We start from the raw sequence: 26,865 nt of genomic DNA on the forward strand, positions 1-26,865 counted from the left end.
CTTCTTTCTTTTCTGCCTGCTACGCCAGTCCAGCACGCCGGGTATCCCTCTCTTCGCCCTAGTCTCCCTCCCCCTGCTCCCATGAGGTAGCTAAAAAGCCTGTTGAGTTCAATTCAATAAACATTCCTGAAGTGCCCACTAATTGCCAGGCAGTGTTCAGCTCTAGGGATACAAAAAGAGGCAAAAAGGACAGTGCCTGCCCTCAAGGAGCCCACAATCTAATGGGGGAAGGCAACGTAGAACACGGAACAGGAGACTGGCAAGAGCGGGGAAGGGGGCGGGGCGTGTGACATCATCTGGGGTTCCCAGGGGGGGCATCCTGTTCCGTGGAGATGAAAGCCAGGGAGGCCGCGGAGGCAGAGTGGAGAGTGTTGGAAATGCCGATTCTGCCCTCGATAAAGGAAGGCTTTTCGAGGAGTTTGGGGTTCTGCCCCCCGGCCCTCCAGTCACGGGGAGAGGGGGCTGAGGAAGACGAAGTCGAGACTGAGTTAGTAACCCCATGATGAGATTACGCGGGAGGAGTTTGTCCTGGGAGGGGCAGGGGTTCGGAGGAGTTGAAATCTGGCCAAGCTGCGGATACCCTAAAGTCGCTTTTCCAAATCTCAGGTCAGTGGCAGGCGAAATTAAAGCCCCGCCTTTCCCCAGAGGAGGTAACCCTCCTCCAGGAGGAGCAGAAGCCTCCCCGAGATAAGGGTGGGGTGTTGATTGAGTTGAATTGTCACCCCATCCCACTTAAAAGTAAGGGATAAGATGTAAGTCCCGATCAGTCAATCAATCATAGGCTTTAGACTAAGCGCAAAAAAATCCCTAGAACCTGAATCCTCCGGGATTATCTGTACAATTTCGAACTAGTTTAGCATGGATTATTGCAGAGATTGGAGCCAGCAAGCCTTCCCGTGAAACCCCAGAGGGAAAGGGGGAGGGGCGTGGGGAGGGAGGGAGGGAGGGAGGGAAGGAGGACACTCCTCCCTGCAGGGCCCTCCCCAGCCTACCCGTCAGCGACCTAGCACTGCCCAGCCCTCCCGGAGCTTGGGTCCGTGGTTGCCGGGAAACCTTCGGTGAGCTTCCTCAGCGTTCTGAGGTTGCTAGGAGACGAGACGACGCGGGCCCAAGGGAGAGAGCATGTGCAGCCCGGGCTCCGGGGGGCAGACAACGTTCGGGAGGGGTGCCGGTAAGCTCACACTGCAGGGTCAGGGTGGGGCCTGGGCGTGAGCCCCAAAAGTCTGAGGGTCCAGGCCCTCCTTTGGGCTGGCAGATGCAAGGAGGGATGGCCCAGAGCCTTGGCTGTATGGACCCTAAGGCCCTCCCGGCTCTGACCTTCTGTGTGTGAAGATCTTTGACCGGCAATGTGGCCTTGTGACCTACTTTTGACCAGGGTCTGTGGGGCTGGTCATGGTCCTGGCTATGTCCTGGGGCCCGAGCTGAGCCTCATCCACACAGAAAGGGAATCCAAGGATACATCCCATATCGGCCATGGAGTTCCCTGACCCTGGCCACTGGCCAGAAGAGCACTGAGGCAGGTCAAGCCCGCTGGCTGCTATCAGACTGTGCCTACACCCACCCTGAGGACCCACTGTGTGCTTCCCGAGGCAGCCCCTCCTTTTTACCACAGGGCCCATCTACTGGCTGGGAAAGGGCTTGAGGGCAGTAGTACAGAAGAAACCCTGAGATCTTAACCCCTCTGGTTAAGGCTGGTGAAGCCAATGGGCACTTCTCAGAGTAATGCTTTCAAATGCATAAAACAAAATACAGCCAGCCAAAGATTAGTGAAAATAAAGGTGTCCTTCTTTTCAGATCCCCCCCCCAATCTATCCACGGGGTAAGATCTCCCTGCCATAGGGGATCCCACCTCAGAGGGGAAGGTTGAGCTTGACACTAGGAGGTCCCAGGGACAAGCCCCTGATACTGGGGCACACAACACCCCAGACTCTTAGTGCCAAATGCAGTCATTCATACACACGGCCACAGCTGCTATCTGTCCTTCGTTCTGGAAGAGGACCATGACGTCAGGGAGGTGATGCCATGACATGCAAGTGAACTGGATTTCAGTGAGGCAGGGCTGTGCAAAGTCACCAGCCTCACTTTCTCCTCCGGAGCCATCTGGGTGCAGTGGCCAAATATAGGTCAGGACAACTGGAGTTGACCCAGGATGCAGTGCGGACCTTGGCCTTTTCAAGCTAAGGTCTTTAACAAGTCTCACTTAGACTGAGACAGCGCCCATTCGGTGATTAAGACTTAAAAAATAAGGCAAAGAATGGCCTCTTTAAAAAAAAAACAGATCTGGGACCGGCAAAACCAGAAACAATTGTTATTTACATTTATTTTGAGCCAATCAGGGCCCCAAGTAGGGCTTGGTCTGGGACCAGAGTGATTTGGAGTTAAGGCTGGCGGTCTTTAACAGAAAAAAACAAAAGAAGAAAAAAGGAAAATTTTCAGAAATTAAAATTTACATTCCCTTTGGGCAGACCACCCGCTGGTGAGGGGATACCCTATGTGAAGTGAGAACAAAGAAAGTGGGGCAACTAGGTGGCACAGTGGATAGAGCACTGGCCCTAGAGTCAGGAGGACCTGAGTTCAAATCCGGCCTCAGACACACGATCCTCCCTAGCTGTGTGACCCTGGGCAAGTCACTTAACCCTGATGAAGGAGAAGGGGAAAGAAGAAGGAAAGAAAGAAAGACACATTGCCAAACTTGGTCCCCCATGGGCAGCTCCTTCACTGCTCACAGAGGTTGCTGTTCATCCTTTGTTCTCAAAGAGAAGCAGGAAGGTGATGCCATGCCATTAGTCAAACCTGTTGATGGTGGAGACCTGTTAAGGACCTTAGCTTGAAAAGGCCAAGGTCCCCCAGTGCATCCTGGGCCATCTCCAGTCATCCTGATCCATATCTGGCCACTGCACCCAGATGGCTCCAGAAGAGAAAGTGAGGCTGGTGACTTTGCACAGCCCTGCCTCACTTAAATCCAATTCACATGGCCATAGAACCATAGGGAAGCTGAGTTGGGAAGGGCCTTAGAACAGTGGATGTCAGAGCTGGGAGGGGTCTTAGAACAGGGGATGTCAGGGCTGGGAGGAGTCTTAGAACAGTGGATGTCAGAGCTGGGAGGAGTCCTAGAACAGTGGATGTCAGAGCTGGGAGGGGTCTTAGAACAGGGGATGTCAGGGCTGGGAGGAGCCTGAGAAAGGCCTCATCTATGAAACGGGGATAATAATAGCACCTGTCTCCCAGGATTGTTGTGAGGATCAAATGAATGATATTTGTAAAGTACACATAGTAGGAGCTTAATAAATCCTTGATCCCTTCTCTTCCTCCTTTACACTTAGGTCTCTTCCCTCAAGAGACCACTTGATCCCCACATGGGGGTCCCCGGGGAATTGGGGTCCCTGCCTGGGTCCCAGCCTCCACCCTCTGCCTGGGTCCTCTTTCCACAGATTTCCAAGCTGAGGGTTCGAGGGAGCTGGGAGACTGGAGTGAGTTCTCTCCTGGTCCCTCCTGACCCCCCCCGCCAGACAGAAGCCAGGTAAGAGGCTCTGTGTCCCACATTCCAGCAGGCCATCTGTGTCCCCCTGGGCTCTACCCCCACATTCCAGGCAGCATCCCAGTGTCCAAGCACCATCCAGAGGCGGGGTGATCGCTGGCTGGGAAGGCTGGGGAAGGCTCCTCCAGGGGAGGGGGAGGGGGACTCAGTGGTCTCTGAAATCCCTTCTCACCTCAAAGACCAGAATTCAGAGAGTCTCTAGTCTGTGAGGCTGAGATGCCATACTTGGACTCCAAGAGTCTGTGGCCTTATCACCTTCTAGACTTCTTGAGGTGCAGAAACCACATCCCATTGGAACAGAGCCTAGCACAATGCCCACAACAGGTGCTTCATAAATGTTTGTGGTTTTTGCTGTCTTATGACTCTGACATTCTGTGATCTAAGATCCTGTGGCTCTAAGGTTCTAGTATGTGGTACTGACCATAAGGGTTAGAACACCTGTGGGGATCCTATGGACTTTGGGACCTCAGAACACTGGATATCTGAGCTGGGAAGGGAGGGCCTTAGAACAGGAAATGTCAGAGCTGGGAGGGGCCTTAGAACAGGGGATGTCAGAGCTGGGAGGGGCCTTAGAAGATAGGCACTTTGAGGGCTGGACCTGGCCCACAGGAATGTGAACCCAGGAATCCTGGTGCCTTGTGGTCTGTGAGGCTGCCAGTAACAGCCAAGAACAGGCATTCCAGCACAGTCATTTAACATTCACTAAGCCTCTGCTAAGTTCTAGGCACTGTGCTAAGCACACAGAAAAACAAAGCCAATCCCTGCCCTCATGAAGCTTACAATGTAATGGGAGAAGACAGTAAGTTGGGGGTGATGGAGAGTTCTACAGTGTAGCTGGTGGAGACAGGAGAAAGACGCTGAGCTGCTTTTTAGACACAGGCCCCGTTCTCCTGCCATGGGGTCTTCCCAAAGCTGAGAAGTTGCTTCCCAGGGAGCTGGGTCAAACTGACAGGGGAAAGAGTCCCCCACCCACTGCACACACGTCCCCTGTGCCCCCAACACCATAGGGTGACACCCCCCCACTGCCCTCCCCCAGCCCAGCCGCCCTGCCTGGCAGTGCCAAGGATGCCCCACCCAGGGGGTCCCGGGCCGTCCTGCCGCCAAGAAGAATATGTCTGGAGGCTAACCCAGCTCCTGGGCTCAGTGTCCCCTGGGCGAGGAGAGCTCAGCCCCTGCAGCTCGGACTCCATCTGTACGGAGGACTTTGCCGCTTGCTTCCAAGAGGCCATGGTGGAGGCTGTGCTGCCTAAGGAGCAGGAGGAGGGGGCCCGTGCCAGAAGCCCTGAGTCCCTGGGGGGGGCCACATCTCCCGGCTGAGCCAGGGCTCCACTCCCCAGCCGCTCAGCTCCTGGGGCTGCCAGCAGCCCCCCAAGGAGGAGTGTTCCTCACTCCCGGAGGACCCCAGCCCCAGGTCGGGCCCACCTGCACCAGGCGCTGCAGGGCCTAGATCTCTGCCCCACTTGGGGGGCCCCTTCCCTGAGAAGCGGAGACACAAAAGAGATTCTGGAGTTGGGCAGGCGAGAAGCCAGAGTGGGGGCCTTGAGGCAGCCGGCCTCCACACTGGGAGCAGGAATCCTCGGCCCTGTCTTCGCGCTTCTCCCCACAACAGAAGGGTCCACTGGGCCCCAGAGCCATCCCTGAACGTCCGGCCTGATGGTCCAGCCTGGGAGGCCCCAGCCCTGAGGCAGCTGTCCAGGCCTTTGGCAGGTAAGGTGGGTGCTCCTGCCCCAGGCCTGGGAGGGAACGGGGTGCCTGATCCAATTCTCTCTACCCTGTTCCTTTCTCTTCAGGACCCCAGGACCCCAAGCTGTTTCTGGGTAGGCTCCCAGCATCTCCCTGCAACCCTGGATCTCTCCTCCCATCCTGCCCACTGGAATACCCATCTCCTGGCTCCCAGAAACAACAGCCCAGGTGAGACAGGAGAAGGGTGGGGAAGGGGCTGGGACTGCCCTGGGAAGGGAATGGAGACTTCTGAGCAGCTTTCTAGTGTCCTGTGCTTTTCTAGCCTTAGCCACAGACAGGGGCTTAAAAAAGAGCAGGAGACCCCAGGGGACCCCAAGCCCTGGAAATGGAGCAAGAAACCAGAAAGGATGAAGGTAAGACCCTCCCTCCTATCCCTAGGGCCCTAAGCAGGGAAGCTCACTCTGAGATACTTTTAGGCCTTGACCCCCAAGGCAGAGCTGGGGCTCCCAGCTCCTGAGGGGCCTCCTCCCCACTCTCCCGTCCCTCCCAAACCCCTCATATCTCCCCGGGGAAGAGGGATCTTCCAGGATGAGCCACATTTAAACCCCCAACCCCAGGACTCCATATAGGGGATGAGAAGGAAGAATCCCACAGACTCAGGAGTGGAGTGGGCAGTGAAGACAGAGGAGAAACCCAGGGGTGGGCCTTCCAATCATGAGACCAATGAGTGATACGGTGGAGAGAGCTTTGGACCTGGAGTCCGAAAGACCTCAGTTCGAATCTGGCCTCAGACACTTTCTGGCTACATGTCACTTGACCTTGGTCTGCCTCAGTTTCCCCATCTGTAAAATGGAGAGAATAGTAGTAGGTGCCTCACTGTTGTGAGGATTGCATGGATGACTTCAGCTCCTATCACTATTATCCCCTTCCCACTGGGAAGCCAGGATGGCAAGATTTTGAAGAACAGGGAGGAGTGGGTAGCTGGGGGCACACACAGAGCAGGAAAGGAGAAGCCAGACGTCTCTGTTCAGGATGGAGGCCCTGGGCAGTTCAGAGTTATGGGAGCTACGAACACCAAGCACGGAGTAGCCCAGGCAGATTCTGGCACAAGTGGGAGATAGCAGCAGCTGATGCCTGAGACTCCAGCCGGTGTGGAAGCCCCCAGGCCCGGGTAAGCCCCAGGACCCAGGCCCCCATGGACATGAGCCCCCCACACACTGCTCTGTGGGGCTTAAGCTTCCCTGAGCATTCCACTGGGGCAGAACACTAGTGCAGGCGGGAGAGGGGTAGCCAAGGAAAGGTCAGCCCTGACTCGCTCTGATCCGAGGGGCAGTGGAAGAAACCCACCCAGAGACAGGGAAGGACCTGTCCAAGGCCACACAAGAAGCTCAAGCCTGTGTCCCCCACCCCCCACTCCCAGCTCTGTCATCCAGGAGGTGCGAAAGTGACCATCTCCTCTCTCCCAGGAGTCCTGGACTTGGGCTGAAGTTCGTCGGGGCCCTGCTTGAGGCTGCCCGCTGCCGCCTCGGGGATGTGATTCAGCAAGCTGAAATCCTGCAAGAGGCCCTGCAGGAGCTGCAGAGGAACAGGGTAGGCCTCGGGGGGGAAAGAAAGAAGGCCAAGCTCACTAGGGGCCACAGCCATAGTGAGGCAGTGCTGCAGAGGGACAAAGCCTTTCCCTTCTAGACTCTGTTTCCCTATCTGTAAGATGGGTGGGTTGGACCCGGTGGTTCTAAAATGCCCTTCCTGGGCTTCCATCCTATGACAGGATTCCCACAAAACCAGACCTGGGTGGTCCCATTTCACAAGTGGAAATGCTGAGATTCAGGGAGGTCTGGAAGGTTTCCCCACAGTCACACAGTTTAATCTATCTGAAAGCCAGCACTAGAATCCAGGGCACACTCTGCTCACTGCTTGGCTAAGTGCAAGGGGGTCCTAAAGCTCCCACTGCTTTCTCCCCACCCCCAACACAGCTGGCATCCATGCCCGGTGGCTGCAAGGGCCCAGAGTCTTCTGCTGTGGGCCAGGAATACAATGTGGATGGAAGCGCAGGTAAGATAGTACAAGGGTGGGGGCTCCCCTACTGAGAGAGAGAGAGAGAGAGAGAGAGAGAGAGAGACAGAGAGAGAGACAGAGACAGAGACAGAGAGAGAGAAAGAGAGGAGAGGAGAGGAGAGAAGAGAGGAGACAGAGAGAGAGGACAGAGGGAAAGGGAAGAGGGAGGAGAGAGGAGAGAGAGAGAGAGACAGAGAGAGAGACAGAGACAGAGAGAGAGAAAGAGAGGAGAGGAGAGGAGAGGAGAGAAGAGAGGAGACAGAGAGAGAGGACAGAGGGAGGGAAAGGAAAGAGGGAGGAGAGAGGAGAGAGAGAGAGAGAGAGAGAGAGAGAGAGAGAGAGAGAGAGAGAGAGAGAGAGGAGGAGAGGAGAGGAGAGAAGAGAGGAGACAGAGAGAGAGGACAGAGGGAAAGGGAAGAGGGAGGAGAGAGAGAGAGAGAGAGGGAGAGAGAGAGAGAGAAAGAGGAATTGTCAGGTCAGAAAGAAAGGTCAGGTCACCAGCACCCTGGTTTGGGTCCCAAACCACTTCACCTCTGGGACCCTCAGTTTGCTGCTTTATAAAATGGGGGTGAGGCTTCCTCAGGACGGCTTGGAAAGAAAACATACATTGGTAGTAAGCTCTAAACGCATCCGGAATGGAAAGGGACTGACACAGTGTCATTTTCAGATGAGGGGACTGAGGCCCAGAGAAGGGGAGTTACTGGACGGAGGCCAGGGTCACTTCCAGAGCGGCTCCTGGGTCCCCGAGCTTTGGGAAGTAGGAGTGAGAATCCACAACCCTGTGTCTTCCCCCAGCATCCCCCAGCCTGGCCTGGTCAGGCCCACTCTCAGAGGGACCACTGGGGCGGGGCCGAGGAAGGGCCCACCTGCCCATCAAAGCAGGCTTCCGGAGGGCCTAGGCTTCAGCCTGGGGAGATTCATGGGAGGGCAGGCCCCAGTCCTGTCCTTAGCCTGAGCAGCCCAGAAACACCAGGTAGAGAACCCTCTGACAGAGACTGTGACGACCAGAAGGTCGGGCCTTCAGAACATCAAGGCGGGAAAAGACCTCAGCGTCCCCCGAGTCCAGTCCACACCTAACTACGCGTCGTGTCAACAAGTGGACATCCCTCATCTGTTTGAAGACCCCCAGTGACGGGGAGCTCACCACCTTCTCAGGCAGCTCTTTCTGTTTGGGGATGGTTCTCATACTTAGGAAATTTTTCCAGGCCTCAGGTCAAAATCTGTATCTTTGCAACTCCCCCTCCCCCGACCCTCCCACCCACCCAGGGGTCCTGGTTCTGCCTTCGGGGACAAAGCTAATCCCTCTTTCCCACGGTTAGCCCTTTCAAATACCTGAAGATGGCTCTCCTGGCTCCCTGAGGTTTCTCCAGATTCCACGGCCTTGGCTCCTTCGACCCTCCCTTTTCAGGCCCTTCCCTGTCCTGGTCACCCTCCTTTAGAGGCCCTCCAGCTGACTGATGTCCTTCTTAAACCGTGCTGTCCAGCTCTGAGCGCAGCCTTCTGCTGTGGTCTGACCAGGAGAGAGGCCCCTGGGATCCCCATACCCCTCCGGTGGAGCCTGAGTCCTCTGCTAATTCAGCCAAAGGCCCCATTGCCTTCTGTGGCTGCCACATCACACCGGGAAGGCAGTCCACCGAGACCCCCAGATCTTCCTCTAGCCATGCGTCCTACATCTTGTGACCTTGTCCTAAGAGGAGAGATGGAACCAAAGGACCTCGATTCACCTTCTGGCCCCGCTCTGACACCTTGGACGAGTCATTTCTCTCGGCCTTAATTTTCTCATCTATAAAACGAAGGGCTTGGGCTCTCATGGCCCTTCCGGCACTAAATCTACGGTCCTATAAACGTTTATCTCTATTAAACTTCTCCAGTAACAAGCATTTGTTTTTTCTCATTCCCACCCCTGTCTCCCCTCTCCCATTGAGAAAGAAAGACAAACAAGACCCTCGGGTCGGCGTCCACAGCCAGACATCCCCGCGGGGGCCGCGGCCCACACGCTGAGCCCGCAGCCTCACTCGGGAGGCGGGGAGCAGGCCCGAGAGGTCCGGCCCCGGAGTCACAGTCCTCAGCCTTTCAAAGGCGTTTGTCCTAATCCGCCGCTGCTTTGGTGAACCGGCGCTCCTCCGCGCTGGGGCCCGGCCTCCTCCGTAAGTCTGACCTCGCGGCATGCACTTTTTCTACCTCCTTTTCTTCTGAACTTTGTGCTGTCCGGGAATGTGATGAGGAGGAGAGTGCATCGCCGAGAAAGGGCCGATCCCTGGGGCGCCCCGCTAGACGCCTCCGTGTTGCCATTAAAGACGGCTTTTCCAGTCTGAGGATCCAAGTACTGTATAGTCTGGCCCATGGTTCTCCCTTTGCCACGAGGAAGCACAAGAGGCCAAAAGGGGTTAGATCATCAGGAGGCCTCAGAGGACCTGGGATCCCCAGCGTCTGCGGAAATCTGTGAACGTCTCCCTGGGGAAGTGGGCCAGAAGCTGAGACCTAGCGACGTGAAGAGCTGAGGGGGGACTAGGGGTGCTGGGGAAGTAGGGAGCCACCACTAGCACCCTGAAACAGGACAGGGACCTCTGGTGAGTACCCATGCCCACACAGACATCCCCTGTTCTGAGGCCCCTCCCAGCCCTGACATCCTCTGTTCTAAGGCCCCTCCCAGCTGTGACATCCCCTGTTCTCAGGCCCCTCCCAGCCCTGACATCCTCTGTTCTCAGGCCCCTCCCAGCCCTGACATCCCCTGTTCTAAGGCCCCTCCCAGCCCTGACATCCCCTGTTCTAAGTCTCCTCTACTCTCTGACATCCCCTGTTCTAAGGCCCCTCCCAGCCCTGACATCCCCTGTTCTGAGGCCCCTCCCAGCCCTGACATCCCCTGTTCTAAGGCCCCTCCCAGCCCTGACATCCCCTGTTCCAAGGTCCCTCCCACCTCTGAAATTCATTCTATATTCTATCACGATCCCGCTGGTAATTCTTGCCTCCCCATCGCTTCTCCAAATCTCACTCCAAAAACTGGTGCAGAAAAATTAAGCCACTGAGCCCCCAGACTTCCTGACTCATAATTCCATAGTCTCCAGTGTGGGCAGGAATTCCATGGCTGAGGAGAAAGAGGATGGACAATGAGGTTGCAGTATTCAGAGTGACCACAAGAGGGCGACAGAGGAGGCTCCAGACTGCCGGGGCCAGGAGATGGAGAGAGAACGACATGATTCTCTGCCTCCTCCCCATCCCCCAAACAAGGCAGTGGCCTGGGTTACTCCTGTCCAAAGGGCTTCTTAGCCATGAAGGCCCCATTATAATCAGTCTGGGCCATAGAACGTCAGAACTGGAAGGAGGCCTACTTCCAGAACCCCTCTGTAGGCCACCAATGTGGCTGTTAAAGGGGTGGGGAGTGGGGGCTTGTCTTTGGAAAGACCTCTGGTTGGGGGGTAAGAAAGGCAGCCTGGAGGGGTTCTCTGTTCCCTCAAAACTCTGACATTCCCTGTTCCAAGGGCCCTCCCGGCTCTGACATTCCACATTCCATCTCTGATGTGTTTTCAGCGTCCTCCAGTGGGAATGGGGCCACAGAACGCCAAAATTGACTCAGGGCTGGAAGCCAAGTCTGAGCGGAGCCACGTGGCCCAGACTGGGCCTTGACCAAACACTCCCGAGTGTTCCTCCAGCCTTTCCTTGAAGAGGGAAGCCCCGCTGCCTCCTGCAGCAGCCCGTGCTGCTTTGGGACCCCCTCCTGGTGAGGACAGCTCCCCGGGATCACGACCCCCCTGAGGCTTCGCTTCTCATCCTGAGGCTGTCTGAGGCCCCTCCTTCCGAGGCTCCTGCTGTCCTAAGTTCCAGCCTCTTCTGGTCCTTCCTCAGTTGTAATGCCACACCTGGGGCTGCTGTGGCCTCCCCCCACGGCCCTTCTCCTGGCTCTCCCTGCCTGGGTTCGGCTGTGTGGACCGGCCCGGGAGAGGGACGGGGCAATGACTGCTCCATTCTTAAAGGATCCATGGCAGGGGCCGAGGAAGGGCCAGGGTTCTTCCAGATCGCTGTTCCCTCAGTCTCTGTATCTCTGCCCCTCACAGCATGTCTCCGGCCCCTCTGAGGCTCTGCTGGGGTGGGGGAAGAGGCTGTGTCCTTGGCCCCATGGAGACTTGTCAGGGCAGAGGACCCAAAGCCCTTCTTCCCCCCAACTCCTGTGAACCCCAAATTGGTCTCTGACCTGATTCTGGCTCTTTTGGGGAACCCCTAGCCTTCTTCAAGTCAATGGGATGGAGATTCCTGAACCCAGGGGAAATCTGACCTGAATTGTACCTCCCTGGGGCCTGCCTCTGTCTCCCCCAGCCCAGAGCTCCCCAAGGAGGGGGAGGGCAGGCCCGCAGGCCGGCAGGCCGTCCTAGAGGCTCAGCCCAGGTTAATGAGCGCTGACCTTTCCCATAAACAATGTGTCCCAGGCCCCTAATTAGCCCATTGTCCTCAGCCCCTGCTGGGAGGAACTGCAGAGGGCGGGGCAGGACCAGGATGGGGCCTTTTGCTGAAGAAACGCAAATTCTCTGCCCAGGCCAAGACTTCACCCCACACCCACCCACTCCCTCAGTGGAGAACTGGTCCAAGCCCCGCCCATTTCCTATGCAGCAAACAGGGACCCTGCAGGCATCCCAAGGACTACTATGCAGTGGGGGATGGGAGGAGGGAGACCTTCAGGGGCTAGAGAAGAGGCCATGGAACTGGGAATATCAGAGATGGAAGGGGGCTTAGAACAGGGGATGGCCGGGCTGGCAGGGGCCTGAGGACAGGGGATGTCAGAGCTGGGAGGGGCCTGAGAACAGGGGATGTCAGAGCTGGGAGGTCCACCATTCTGGGCCTTGGTATCTTCTTGGCAGGAAGATGAGGCCGAGGCCTGTGGGAACCTGTCTTCTTCTCCAGCTCAGCCACCTCAGGCTGGAGGAGGGGCAGGAGGCCAGCTGGACCCTGTGCCCATCACCTATCCCTCATCACTGTTGCCAGGCTCACTGAGGCACGGAATGAGGTGGTGACTGAGGCAGCCCATTCACCTCCCGTTCATTTATCTTGGGAAAATAAACATGCCCTTCCAGGAATTGTATCCTGAGAGACCCCTCCCTCCTTCTGCACTCCCTCCCTCCCTCCAGCATCTGGCCCCTGTCTCATAGGGAGACAGGCCAAAGCCTCCACGGTTGCATAGGATTGGGCCTGCCTTGAGGTAACAGCTGCCAAGGCCCAGGCTGGGGGACACTTGGCACAGAAAGGGGCATTTCCCCCATTTTGGCAGATGGGGAAACTGAGGCAGTGGGGCTTGGGGGCTAACCTGACCTGCCAGTCACATTTCCTGGAAGACACCAGCCAGGACTGACAGAGAATGCAGGTGATCAGGCTCTTCTCATTTGCCCTGTCTGCGTGACACTTCCCGGGCTACGTCAGACTCTAGGCGCCAGCATTCAGGTCCTAACGTGAGTCACTGGATTGGCAGAGGCAGAACCATCCCAGAGTTCAGGGCCCCTGAACTGGGCACCCCCGAGAAATGCTGGCCGGCGCCTGACTGCCCACTCCAGAGTGAGCACGTGGAGAGATGGTCCCAACTGTCAAGTTTTCAACTCCTGTCTAGGGCATGAAACAGTCAGGGACTGGGGCAGAGAAGCGATTCTCCCCATCCCGCCCCTCCATAGGTCCATTGAATGCCAGAGCTAGGAAGGACGTAGAACACTGAATATTAGATATGGGAAGGACCTTAGAACCTTGAATGTCAGAGTAGGAGGGCCCTTAGAACCCGAAAGTCAGAGCTGGGAATGACCTTAGAACCTTGAGTGTCAAAATAGGGGTTACCTTAGAACCTTGAATGTCAGAGCAGGAGGGTCCTTAGAATCTGAAAGTCAGAGCTGGGAACAACTTTAGAACCCAAAAGTCAGAGCTGGGAATGATCTTAGAACCTTGAATGTCAGAACAGGGGTCGCCTTAAAACTCTGAATGTCAGAGCAGGAGGGTCCTTAGAACCTGAAAGTCAGAACAAGGGTCACCTTAGAACCTTGAATGTCAGAACAGGGAGGTCCTTAGAGCCTGAAAGTCAGAGCTGGGAATGACCTTAGAACCTCAAATGTCAGAACAGGGATTGCCTCATAACCTTCAATGTCAGAACCCTGACATTTGTTAGAATCCTGAAAATTAAAACTGGAAGGGACCTTGGAACCGTGAATGTCTCAGCAGAAGGGCCCTTAGAATGTAATTTTATTTCCTCAGTTACCCCATTGGTAAAAATGAGGAAAATGCCCCTTCCTCTGTCAGGTGTCCCCCTCCCTTCATTTCTAGGGGTGATCTTTGAAGGATAATCTAAGCTAATTTATTACCAGTCTGGGCCCCTGCAACTCTTACCTCAGAGAGTCCTAAATCCTAGTTTCTCTCGTCCTTAAAAAATCACCTCAGACAAGGGGGTGGGGGCTCCCGATGCTCCCTGTGGCTCTGGACCTGGATGCTCGGAAACGTGCTGGCCTCCCTTCCCGGGCCCACCCTCCTTCAGCTCCCAGGGCCTCCTCCCCTCCCGGAGGTCCTTCTTGAGCTTCCAGAACCAGACTGATGCCTCAGCAGCAGATGGGGCGGGATACGAGGTCCATGGGATGGGAGAGTCAAGGGACTTTTTTGGTTTGGGTTGGGTTTAATTTGAATTTTAGTTTAATTTTAATTTAAGAACGAGGGTCGGTCTCCAGTCCCAAATCCAGCAGACGGATGCTTAGATGTACCCAGCCCTCCTCAGAGAGGTGGGGGACGTCGGGCACGGAGGCACACGTTCCTTTTCAGATCTGCCAGATGTATCGACAGATTTTGCTTGATTTGAAAGCAGAATCCCGGCCAGGGCAGCCAGCCCTCAGGAAACAGAGATGATATTGTTTTACAAAGCAAAGAAAACTGCAGGGCCAGAAGATGGACACAGTCCAATCCAACCCTCTTATGCTTCAGAAGAGGAAACTGAGTGACAGCCAGGACTTGCCTCCAAGTTAGAATCAGAAGCCAGGCTCTCTGTCTTTCCCATCCTTACCCATCGACAAACATACTTGAAGAATCAGGACGAATTAGGGGACCCTGGGCCTGTTTGCAGACAACAAAGGAAGAAGGCAGGGGCTGAAGGGGGCACTAAGTCTGGGGTCAAATGACTGGGCCCCCTGTGAAGGGCAGATGATTCCTGGGGTCCCCCAGGCCCTCTCCCTGCTTGCTGTTAGCCCTCAGGAGAGAGAGTCAGACACCGCTCAGGATGGCAGCCCCCACCAGGTGTGAAGAGCCTTTGAAATGAACAATTCCTGTCCCACCAACTGGTGCTCTGGGGGGCTCCAAGGGGGCTCCAGGCTGCCTGGCCTGGGGGAAGGAGTTAATTAAAGGGGATGCTGAGGCCTGAGCCCTGCCCCTTCCTCGGCGGGGCCTCCTGTGTTCCCTGAAGGCAGGGTCCAAGGCAGGCCAGATGTTATTGTGAGGGGAGCAGGGAGGGTCCCTGGAGCCCAGCGGAGGAAGGAAGCCTGGAGAAGGGGGCCCTCCCTTTGGACTGTCCCTCACCCTTTCCCCAGAATCCATCTCACTTTGCTGACACCCTCCCCCCCAGCCCAGGGGTTGTTTTTACCTTTGTAAAATTTTGTTTTGGTATTCCTATCCCTTAGCATGGGACCTTACATATAGTAGGTGCTTAATAAATGCTTGTTGACTAACTGGGCCTCAGTTTCTTCATCTGTTAAATGAGGGGATTAGAGTAGATGACTTTGGAATTCTTGATAGTATCCTAAGAAAGACACCCCTACCCCCCAAACCTGGCTAAGCTGCTGGACACAGGAGGTCTGAGCCAGGAGGAAAGAGGATACTTAGCCTAATTAACAAAGAATTGGGAGGGAGGGAGAGACTTCCCTGAATTCTCCATATAAGGTGCTCCATCTCCAGACTCCAGGCATTTTCTCCGGCTGTGCCCCCTGCCAGGAATGCCCTCCTTCCTCATCTCCACCTCCTGGCTTCCTTCACATCCAGCTAAAATCCCACCTTCTCCAGGACCCCTTCTTCACTGCCCCCCCCAAAGCTAGAGCCTTCCCTCGGACCGTGTCCAATTTATGCTGTGAACGTCTCCTTTGTACGAAGTCGTCAACCTCATTAGACAGTGAGTTCACTCAGGATGGGGAACCATTTTTTCGCCTTTTTCTGTATTCCCTAGAATGTGGCACAGTGCCCAGAACACAGGAGGCACTTACTGAATGCTTGCGGACTCTAACATGCTCAGGGTCACTCAGCCAGGGAGGGCTACAGCCAGAACTCTTTCCCACAATGCCCCCCACACCCTCAACCCCAGCCCAGACCCAGGAGTCAGCGAGGACAAGGCGCCCGTTTGGAGCACGGATTCCCTTCTCCCCTGAAAAATGGGTGGCGATAAATTCAATTTTTACAATAGAAATAAATAGCATATAACTACATAAACACACACACATACATAAAATATAAAGACATAAATACATTTAAAAATAAAATCAACACATTTCCTCTAAAAAGGGGGGGGTGGAGGTGTGGAGGAGGGGGAACGTTCAGTCAACCCCTCAGAAGGTTGAGACCCTGGCACTCCAGCTGCACTCGGGCCCTGACTGGACATTCCATCTGGTCTCCACACTCAGACAACAGCCGAGGGGCTTCATTCACACCACCAGATGCACCAGACTCTGTGTGCCATCGAACTCTCAGAATGTCGGTATGTATGGTATGAATAAGGCCCGGTAAAGACAAGCCCCAGACCAGGGTCGTGGAATGATGCCAAAATCAATAATCCCCAGGAGAGTAAGCCAGCTGGATTCTGTGTTCTCAAGGATGGTTTAAATTGGAAACCAAGGCACTGTGGCTGGGGAGGGCTCCAGTTCTGCTTGTCAGCTTGTCCCTGGGCTTCGTGGACATAGAATGTCAGACCTGACACCACAGATCTAGAGCCAGGAGGGGCCTTAGAATAGGGAATGTCAAGGCTACGAGATCTTGTAGAGATTATCCAAAACATGCAGTGTTTTCAAATGAGGAGACCTCCAAAGGCTCACAGAGGTTGACTTACCCAAGGTCACACAGCCAGGAAGCAGACAGTGAGTTCTGGGTGCCTGAAGGTCTTCAAACAAAGCCTGGACTGGCCAGGTGGCAAAGGCCAGAGAGGGCACCTAGTGCTGGAGTGAGTCAAGATGCCCACCAAGGCCACCTCCAGCTCTGAGATTCCCAGGCTCTCCCGCCTGTGTGTCTTTCTCTCTCTCTGTCTCTGTCTGTCTGTGTCTCTCTCTGTCTCTGTCTCTCTTTGTCTCTCTCTGTCTCTGTCTCTCTTTGTCTCTCTCTGTTTCTTCAGTCTCTCTCTGTCTCTGTCTCTTTCTGTTTCTCTCAGTCTCTCTCTGTCTCTGTCTCTGTCTCTCTCTGTTTCTTTCTCTCAGTCTCTGTCTCTGTCTGTCCCAGAGCTAAGATAGTGCAGGCAGGAATTTCCCCACTTTACAGGGTAGGAAACTGAGTCTCAGAGAAGGGAAGGCCCTTGCCCTGTGGCACACAGCTGGAGAGCATCAGGGTCCCATCCCTCGCCTTTCCAACACAACACCGTCCCCTCCTCATTTTTTCTACAGCTGGGGAGCTGGCTGGGAGACAGAAGAGGGGAGGGCCAGGGCTCTTGGAGGAGGCTGGCAGGAGGAGGGGTCCAGGCAGGCAGGCCAGCCCCAGACGGGGCGGCAGGTTTCTTCCCCTGGCCTTCTTGGCGCTCCCATACGGGCTGTCAGCAGGAACCAGCTGCAGGCCCTCTGCTTCAGAGGCCACCAGCAAAGACGAGGAGATTCCAAGCTCTCAGCCCCTGGCAGCCTGGCCCCAGAGCCCAGGGTGGCTGGGGGAGGGGGTCCTGTCTGGCTTCTCCCGATGCTCCTCCCCACCCCGTTCCCTCCCTAGGCTCTGCCCTGGAATACCTAGACTCTGGGGAGCCCCATTTCTCCATCGCTTTGCAGCCCCTGCTCTAATATAGGAGAACAATAATAATACTAGCTGACACTCATATAGCTCCTCCTATGTGCCAGATCCTCACAACATCTCTGGCAGGTAGGTACTGCTATTATCCCCATTTTACAGATAAGAAAACTGAGAGCGCAGTGATTGATCCGAGGCGTGCAGGTGGGAGGACACAAATCCAGGTTTTCTTTATCTCTTTTCACTCCCCAAGCCCTCTTTTTTGCTGGCCCCCCACCCCACATCACGTGGCTCCCAGTGCCCATCCTGTGGCCTGTCCTGCGGCCAGACCTTGGGCTCCAGCCCAAGACCAGCCCGCGCCAGGGTTTCCCATAGACCTCCCTCCCCCAGTCGTTTTGGAGTGACCCTGTGGAGAGTGTTTGGGAGCTGGCCCACCTCCCCAACAGGCTGCCTTTCCAGGCCTGGGGATTTCCCCCCTTATCGACCCTGGAGTCGAGACATTGCCCAGGCCTGTGACAGAGCAAGTCCTGGACAGAGATCCTGGAATCTGGGGGGGGGGGGCCTCAGGGCCCCAGAGGGGGTGGTGGAGGACGAGGGAGAATGGGGCTGACCTGCAAATCGGGGAGGGGGCAGGGAGAGCAAAGGGGAGCAGAAAGGAAAGAAGAGCCAGAGCGGTTATCCCATCCTGAGGCCACTTCTCAGGCAGTGTCTGGGGGGTCCCTAGGCCTTCCCTTGGCTGGCCAGGGCTGGGAGCAGAGAATACCAGGGCCCTCTCTCTGCCCCTCCAGCCCCTCCCCCATAGCCTTTTTCCCCTCCTGCAGATGCCAGACCTTGTACGAGTCACTTCAGGCTCAGGGGAGGATCTTGTGTGGTGTCAAAGGAGACAGTGTGCCCTCTTCGCCCACTGGAGGGTCTGGGTCCCTCCTCCCTGAAGGCTTCCAGTGTGCCCCAGAGGGGTCAAACGCAAACAAGACCCTCCGTCCCTCCACTTGGGCATTCTGCCTGACCGGCCGAGCCTGGACCACTCTGCCTCCTCAGCTCTAACCACTGAGCTCCCGGGCTTCCTTTGAGTCCCAACTAAAATCCCACCTTCTACAGGAAGCCTTCCCTCCTTCATTATCTCCTACTGATCCTGTCTAGAGAGTGTACCTATTAGATTGTAAGCCCCTTGAGGGCACGAACTGTCTCTGGCCTCTTTTTGTACCCTCAGCGCTCCCACTCCCTTAGCATAGCGCCTGGCACACAGGAGGCGCTTAATCAATGTTGATCGACTATTTCTGGTCTGAGAGTTGGGAAGGCCTTGGAACGGGATGCTGGGAGGGCTGAGACACGGGATACTCAGAGAGGACTCCCAGGGTTATCCGCCGTCTTCCCAGGCTGCCTTTGCTTCTCCCAGGGCCCTGCCTGGGGTGGGAGAGGCCTGGTTGCTGGCCCCTTCCAGACTGGCCGTTATCAGGATGAAGGCACGTTTTCTTTCCTGCCATCTGGGACTCTGAGACCCCCGCTTTCAGGCCTGGCCACTTTGGGGATGCGTGGATACCTCCTTCCCTCCCTCTCAAGCCTTCTGTCTCTTCCCCAACCTTGCGGTCCTTACAGGTGACCTTCCACCCACTCCCCACCCCCGACTCGTCCTGAGGAAGCAGCCAGATGTTTCCAGGGAGACACCAGATGTTCACAGGCAGCAGTGAAATCCACTCCAAGCAGGAGGTAAAAACAACACCTTGGCCGGGTGTGCACCTCTGGAACAGAGCCCGCCTACCCCTGGACCTGAAACACAGACTTCCAAGCCCGGGCTGGGGAGCAGGACCCCTGGCTTCTGACCTCAGCCCTGCAGCCTGTGTGACCTCAGGACAAGAAGCCTGGGCCTCAGTTTCCTCATTTGTAAAACTAGGGGGACTAGATGAGCTCCTCTCTTGACAAGCTGCGTGACCTTGGATCAGTGCCTTCCACCATCAGGGGCCCCGGTTCCTTTCTTTAAATCACATGTTTGGAGCCGGAGGCGACCTTACGCCCCTCACGCGTGCCCCAGAGAGTTGCCCACAGTCAGAGGTTTCGGCTGACAGAACAGGATTCAAACCTGGGGCCCCAGATTCCCATTTCCAGAGCTCCCGAGTGGGCCCTGCACCAGGCCTGAGGGTGGGGCCCAGAGACCACCTGATGATTGTTCCATGCCAGAGGGACAATAGCAGCAGCTGAACCCAGGTGGCCAAAAGGGAACTTGGGAAACCCCGGAGATGGAGAGCAGACAGAGACTCTGAAATCTCCTTGCGCTTGGGAAAAACATCCTGGCCGCAGCTGACGGTTTCCAACCATTGTCCCCCTGCTTGGGGTCAGGGGAGGACAGTGAGCCTCCGGCCTCCACCCTCAGGGGCCCCCAGACTCCTGTCCTGCAGGGCGGGGGACCTGCTCCACCCTCCTGGCCACTCTCATCTGCTGGACCCATCCTCAGGAGGACCTGGTAAGAGAACTGGGGATACTAGCTGTGAGACCCTGGATGAGTCACTAGACCCCCATTGCCTCTCCCCGCTGCCCCAGAAAAGAACTGGGGATGGGGGTGGGGCCACATGGGGGGTAGGAGGACAACTGTGTTCCAGCATTTGGAGGGTCCTGCTTGGCCCCACATGGCAGAACCAGGAACCGGAAGAGGAAGTTAGAAGGAAGTAAATTGAGGCTGATATCTGGAAAGGACTTGCTAACAATGAGACTGTCTTTGAGAGAGATGGGCACAGCATCAGAGACTTGGAACTAGAAAGGGGGGAAGGGGATTAAGCCCATTTTGCAGAAGGGTAAACTCCAGAGAGTTAAAGTTTCTTGCCTTGGTTCATACAATGGTAAAATGTCAGAAGTGGGATTTGAACCTGGGCCTTCGTGACTGAGTCCGGTGTCTTGTCCACTATGTCATGCTGCCTCTATTGGGTTCCCTGTCAAAGGAGATTGTAGGGGGAGCTGGTCAACCCACAAGGATTCCTTAAACACCTATGATGGGCCAGGCATCGTGTCAGAAACAGAGGCTGCAAAGACAAAAATGAACCAGTCCCTGCCTGCAAGGGGCTTGTGTTCTAACGAGAGAAGGCAACACATGAGGGGGAAAGGTGCTGGGACAGGGGCATGGGAAGGGGACAGCCCGGAGGCCTGGGCCTCAGCCAGATAGACAAAAGGCTCGCTCACCAGGGCCGGGGGGCCAAGAGGTGCAAGCCAAGTGTCCGCTGGGCAGGCGTGGAAGGAAAGGAGGACCGTGGAGAGGAACTGGCCATTATGCCTCAATATTAATTATTGAGCATTGATAGTGTACCTGGCGCCAGGATAGGTGCTGCCAACGCCGAGACAAAAATGAAACAATTCCTATCCTCAGGAAGCTTCCATTCTATCAGGAGAGACAACCCCTCTCTCTTCTCTCCCTCTCCCCCTCCCTTCTCTTTCGCTCTCTCTCTCCTCCTCCTTCTTTTCCCTTCTTCTTCTCCTCTCTCTGCCTCTTCTCCCCACCCCCCTTTCCCCATCTCTGGGGTCTCAAAAGGAAGAATCTGGGACAAAGTGGGCTGGGCCTGCGGTCAGCAGAGTCATTGAACTCTCCCAGCCCTAATGCTGCATGACCGTGAGCAAGGCATCTCCCTTCTCTCAGCCCAAGATTCTTCACCTGTAAAATGGGGCTGATAACAGAGGCTGCAGTAGCACTTTGGGTGCCCAGGTCGAGCACAGTTAGAGGTGGCCAGCTAGGGACATCTGTTCCCCAGAGTGAGGAGACAAAGATCCCTGGGCAGCGAGAAGATCCCAGTCCTCTGGGAAGGAAGCAGGGCTGGGCTGGGCCTGGATTGTGGCCTCAGGGAGGATCTAGTTCTTCCTGCTAATTTAGCGTCCTTGAAATTTCAGTGCCCTGGGCAAGACTCCAGCGGCCCTGCCCTAGTTCTGCCTCTGAGGCATAATTGTACTTCCTACCTGACAAATGGGCTGTCACCTCTTTGTAAACCACAAAGCGCGTGCCGATGTGGGGAAAAACTTTGTATTAAACATGTCTGATAAGGGCATGATAGCTAAGATCTATGGGGAACTAACAAAATGTATAAAATCAAGGGTCATTCCCCAATGGATATGTACAAACATACAACCACGTGGAAGAGAGGCCACATCACAGAGAGGGCCGTGGGCTGGCCTGACTCATGAAGACCTGGGTTCAAGTCCAGGCCCTGACAGCTGTATGACCCTGGGTTAGCCCACTTACCCTCTCAGTGCCCCCAGACAACCCTCTGGCTAACTCTCAGAGAAGGTGTCACAAGGGAGCTGCCTCCCCATTAAAATCACAAGTCTAATAAATGTTTATTGATCGCTTGACAATAACAGAAATGCAAAGGAAAACAGTTCTTTGGCTTCTCCATTGGGTTGTAAGCTCCCCGAGGACCCGGATTGTCTTCTGCCTCTTTTTTTATTTCCTGGTGCTTAGCACAGTGCCTGGTTTGTGTTGGGGTTCGGGTGTTTTTCAGTCATGTCCGATGCTTCCTGACGCCATTTGGGGTTTTCTTGGCCAAGATGCTGGAGTGGTTTGCCATTTCTTTCTCCAGCTCATTTTCCAGATGAGGAAACTGAGGCAAACAGGGTTAAGTGACTTGTCCAGGGTCACACAGCTAGTAAGTATCTGAGGCCAGGTTTGAACTAAGGAAGATGGATCTTCCTAACTCAAGGGCCTTACTTTATCCACTGAGCCACCTAGCCTAGCTGCCTGGCTCATACCCGTACCTGCAGGTACTTTGCCCAAGGAATGTAAATTTTGACCAATGAAACCTCACAAGATATCTTGGGTTTTACTGGCTAGATTTTTTTCTAAAGGACCATGCACCCTGGAGTCAGGAGGACCTGAGTTCAAATCCAGTCTCAGATCAGACGCCTGACACTTGCTCGCTGTGTGACCCTGGGCAAGTCACTTAACCCCAATTGCCTTGCAAAAAAAAAAAAAAGGACTATACCTTAAATCTGACCTGCACAACATTTGGCTGGAGGGCCACCTGGGAAAGGATTTTGGACAGCCCGCAAAAAATGTAGAGGATGTAAAACAGGCCTGCATAACATACTGCCCCGGGGGGGGGGGGGCTTTGGCCCTCTGCCTGTGTGTTGTACAGGCCTGCCCTAACCCCAAATCACTCTGGCTCTCACTGATTGGCCAACAATAGGTCTCAGTCCAAGTTCCACTTGGTCATTGTCTGGGCCCTGATTGGCTCAGAATGAATACAAACAGTAATTGTTCCTATTTTGGCTAGAAAACCTGAGAATCTTCCCTTCCCAGATTGTTGGGGGTTTTTTTGGACGAGGTAAAAGAGGCCATTTTCTGCCTCATTTCTTACCCAGCCTTAATCAATGAATGGGCACTGCCTCAGTCTAGCTAAGACCTGTTAAAAACCTTAGCTTAAAAAGGCCAAGGTCCCCCCCCTGCATGAAGCTGGAGTTTGGGGGTGGGTGGGGGGTGGCATCTCCAGTGGTCCTGATCCATATCCGGCCACAGGACCTGATGGTTCCGGAGGAGAGAGTGAGGCTGGTGACTTTGCACAGCCCTGCCTCACTTAAATACAGTTCACTTGCACGTCACAACATCACCCTGCTGGTGTGACTTCACGGTCCTCTTCTAGAAAGGACAAACAACACCAGTGGCCATTTAAATGTTGATTGATTCACTTCCCACCCAGCAAACTGGCAAAGACAACAAAAGATGAGAGGAGGCGGTGCTGGAGGGGCTGTGGAAAGACAGGCCCACCGTATGCTGGTGGAATTGGAAACGACAGTGACTTTATGGAAAACAACATGGAATTATAGTACAGAAGGGACAGCGGCCCAGAAATACCGCTGCTGGGGGGACAAAGACAGGAGGAAAGGGCCCACAGACACCAGCGGTCTTGGAGTACATGAATGTAATGAAATGTTGGGACAGTATTGCACTGTAAGCAATGATAGATGGGAAGAATCAGGGAGCTGGGGAGGATCGTGTGAGCTGATAGAGACAGGAAAAGTGTATATGTGTCTGTGTATATGTATGCATGTGTGTGCGTGTCCAGCTGTCCAGCTCTGTGATGGCTGGGTCCTGTTCCCCTTGGTTCCCAGACCCTCAAGTCTCTCAGATCCTTACCCAAATCTCGGGGCTCAGAGCAGGGAGCAGGAAGCCAGAGGCATGGGGAAGGACGTCAAGATCAGCCCTGGTCTCTCCTTCCCAAGGCCACGCTTCTCCTAGCTTTGTGCCTGGCCTTCTCTGGGGAAGAAGGGAGTGACGGGGCTTGGGAGTCTGGCTTCCTTCTCCCCCATCCTCAATGTGACCACGACCCTAAGGGGCTTAGGAAGAAAGGATGGTTCAGTGGAGAAGGCCGAGGGCAGAGGGCTGGATTCTATGCTGCCATCTACTGCCATCTACTGCCCAGGTTACCTTGGGTAACACTTGGTCTTTTCGAGCCTCACTTTCCCTGTATCTAAAACAAAAAGGCTGGCTCTAGCCAGGTTCTCTCGGAGGACTCTGGTTCTGAGTCAGGCCTGCTTCCTCACGCATTAAGGACAGGTGAGGGTCCATTCTGGGAAAGCCCGTGGCCTGAGTCTGGATGGAAACGAGGCTAAGAATATCCCCTGCCCAGAGCCCAGGGAGAATGAGTGAGGTCATGTCCAGCCAGCCTTTGAAGTGCCTCCAAGGAGGCCGGGGAAAGGCCAGGTGGGGCCTAGGGATCCTTGTCCCGATCCAAGTCCTCCTGCGCTTCCGGGACCAGTTTCCTCTTCCAGAGAGCCTTCCCAGACTGCCCCATTGAGGCCCCCAGCTTCAGGGCTGTGAGTTGTCCTGGTCGCATGCGTCTCCCACACAGGTGCCTCACTACCATGGGATCTTCAGGTTATATCCGTTCTTGCCACTCCCCACCTGGCGCAGTGGATTGAGCTCTGGGCCTGGAGTCAGGGAGACCCGAGTTCAAATCCAGTCTCAAATCCAGCTCTGTGACCCTGAGTAAGTCACTTAGCCCTGTCTGCCTCAGTTTCCTCATCTGTAAAATGAGCTGGAGAAGGAAATGGCAAACCGCTCCAGTATCTCTGCCAAGAAAATCCCAAATAGGGTCACCAAGAGTGGGGCAGAACTGAAAAATGACCGAACAACAAAAATGTCCCTGCTGTACTTGCATGCACTGGAGTTAATGTCTTTGCTACAGGACGAAGTCTACTAGCTAGCGGTTAAGGACAATAGCTGGCATTTCTAAGGCTAGCGAAGCACTTTACAAATATGAGCTCATTTGATCCTCACAGCAACTCTGGAAGGCAGGTGCTATTATTATCTCCACTTTACAGATAAGGAAATCGAGGCAGACAAAATTCAAGTGACTTGAGCAGGGTCGCTCGGCTAGTAAGTGTCTGAGGCCAGATTTGAGTTCAGGTTTTCCTGGCTCCAAACATTCTATCTGCTATGCCACCTACAAGAGGAAACACACCGGTGGGGGCTCATGAGCTGCCGTTAGGGGTTGGCCCCTCACAGAGTCACTGCTAGAACCTTGAAAGTGGTAGCATCTGCCCCTTTGGGGACCCGACCTGCCAGTACCGGTGTGGGTTGGGAATCTAATGAGGGAACAGGTGAATGACTCAATAAATGTCAGGAAATGAATGGATGAAAGAAATCCAAGAGAAGATTCCCGCTGCCAGGCAGGGGTGTAACATTAGACGGCAGACTCCCTGAGGGCAGGGATTTCTTTTGCCTCTTTTTGTACCCTCAGTGCTCAGCACAGTGCCTGGCACACAATGGACACTTAATAAATGTTTACGGTTCAGCGCTAGAGCCAGGCTCCAGAGAGCCAGTTGGTAAATTTTCAGTGTAAACATCTCTACCTCAAAAATTGGCGAATACTACAAGTCAGGGTTTTATTTATTGTTTCCTTGGTTGTCTAGACTTAAGAAAGTGTTGGAGACAATGGTACTAGAGCAGATCAAGCTTGCAAGGGGGTTGCCTGTGCATTTTTCTTTTTCAGAGAGCTGGTTGCTACATCCCAGGGGCAGGCCACCATGGCTGGAGAGCTCTGCTTCTTCCTCCTTCACTGAATCCAGCCGAATACCCCTCGGTGTATGACTCCACACCCCCAGTGTCCTTTTCACGGAGGAAAAGCCAAGTTCAGGGTAAGGCTGGGGGAGGGGGAGCTAAAGAAAACAGTCGGAGTGCCAGTGTGAAAGCCTGTGTAAACACGCCATACATCCTGGCCTTGGGTCTAGTTCTTTCTCTCCTCGGGGTAGAGGCGGGACAGCCTGATTTGTAACCATGGAAACCAATGCATCAGGCCTGGAACCCCAGAACCAGGCACCAGCTGACCTGGGCTGACCTGGGATCTGGATCCAGATGTTCTGGCTGTCCACAAGACCAGGATCGGAGGGGAGGAGGGGAAATTAGGGAGGTCGGAGGTAGGAGCAAAGAAGCAGGGGCCCATGAGAAGAAAGGGCCCAAGATCTGGCATCAAAAGGCTTGGGTTCAAATCTAGCCCTGCCAGGGGCATATAACAAGAGTCATGTCCTTTCCTCTCTTGGAAAATCTTTTACCCAGAGAAGGTAAAAGATTGGGCCAAGGTCAATAGCAACGTTTTGAAGCTTGTCTCAGACTCCCAGGCTGGGGCCCTTCCCGGGATAAGTTTCCAGTTTCCCGGTTTCCTCACCTGTAAAATGGAAGGGTTGTTCCCCAAGGACCTTTGTAGGTCTAACCTTCTCTAATCCTGTTATCTGGGGAGCAGAGATCGGGAGGCTGGGCCTGGGGGTCGTGGCCTGCTGGGCTCATTCACCATGGAAGAAGGCACAGGAGAAGAATCATCTCCCATGGATACCCCAGGCTGCTCCCCATCCTCCACCCTTCCCATTCCATCCCTGGGAATAAATACTGCTATGGACAGGGATTTATTGGCATTGGGGGGTGAGGGTGGGGTGGGTCTTCATTACCTGCTGAATGAAATCCAAATTCATTCACTTGGCATTCAAGCCCTCCCATTCTATTTCCAAAAGTCCTTTCCTTGTCTTATCACCCCTGCTATCCCAAACACACCCTGAACTCCAGACTGTTAGACAGTCATCAACTTCTGTATCTAGCCCATGTTTCCAGCCCCCAGGCCTTTGCTCATGTCTGTCCCCTCCTCCTCCATGCCTAGAATACCCTTCTCTTCATACCTCTGCCTGCTGAAACCTCCCCATCCTTCAAGGCCCAGCTCTGATGACACCCTCCCTCCCCTCCAAGCACGGGATGACCTCTCTGGCTTGGGATCACCATTGGGAGTCGTTCCCCTCTTCAAAGGCATCTAAGGATGTTTTGTTATGCATCTACGGTGTGACAGGTCTTGGAGATACAGGTAAAGGAATACTTCAAACCCAAGACAATTTAAGCACCAACAATGAAGGGGAGTAGGAAAGATTTCCAGGAGGAGGCTGAGTTAGGGGCAGCTAGGTGGCGCAGTGGATAGAGCACCAGCCCTGGATTCAGGAGGACCCGAGTTCAAATCCGACCTCAGACACATAACACTTATTAGCTGTGTGATCCTGGGCAAGTCACTTAACCCTGTTGCCTAACCAAAAACAAAAAAAAAGTGGAGTAGGGGAGTGAAAGCATTCCTGGCAGGAGACACAGCCAATACAAAGGCGTGGCGGTGGGCAATGGTATGTTAAATTAGGGCAACCAGCTTGCTTTGTTGGAAGGTGAACTGTCTGGAAAGACAGCC

At 54.7% G+C, this 26,865-nt stretch overlaps 1 protein-coding gene and 1 long non-coding RNA gene across 5 annotated transcripts; both read left to right on the top strand.

Moving 5' to 3' along the window:
• The first annotated feature begins 966 nt into the window (after positions 1-966).
• LOC110215297 (uncharacterized) lies at positions 967-14,946 on the top strand. Of its 4 annotated transcripts, XM_078154419.1 has the most exons (10): positions 967-1,171; positions 3,432-3,520; positions 4,575-5,245; positions 5,329-5,449; positions 5,544-5,634; positions 6,166-6,392; positions 6,688-6,811; positions 7,195-7,273; positions 7,944-9,846; positions 10,805-14,946. In XM_078154419.1, exons 6-9 carry the CDS (start codon positions 6,352-6,354, stop codon positions 8,351-8,353), a joined length of 654 nt encoding a protein of 217 aa, XP_078010545.1. In that variant the 5' UTR covers positions 967-1,171; positions 3,432-3,520; positions 4,575-5,245; positions 5,329-5,449; positions 5,544-5,634; positions 6,166-6,351; the 3' UTR covers positions 8,354-9,846; positions 10,805-14,946. The 4 variants fall into 4 exon arrangements, with proteins under 4 accessions (XP_078010545.1, XP_078010546.1, XP_078010548.1 ...); XM_078154420.1 differs by having other exon boundaries at positions 3,432-5,245; positions 6,162-6,392; XM_078154422.1 differs by having other exon boundaries at positions 3,432-5,245; positions 8,072-9,846.
• A 4,462-nt stretch (positions 14,947-19,408) lies between these two features.
• Positions 19,409-26,570, top strand: LOC110215340 (uncharacterized). Its single transcript, XR_002326480.2, has 3 exons — positions 19,409-19,640; positions 25,147-25,291; positions 26,302-26,570. It is a non-coding gene; the product is annotated as an uncharacterized LOC110215340 (long non-coding RNA).
• The last annotated feature ends 295 nt before the right edge of the window (positions 26,571-26,865 follow it).

Source organism: Phascolarctos cinereus, unplaced genomic scaffold (genome assembly GCF_003287225.1).
Source record: "Phascolarctos cinereus isolate Bilbo 61053 unplaced genomic scaffold, phaCin_HiC Scaffold_4;HRSCAF=312, whole genome shotgun sequence".
In the NCBI taxonomy this organism is placed as follows: domain Eukaryota; kingdom Metazoa; phylum Chordata; class Mammalia; order Diprotodontia; family Phascolarctidae; genus Phascolarctos; species Phascolarctos cinereus.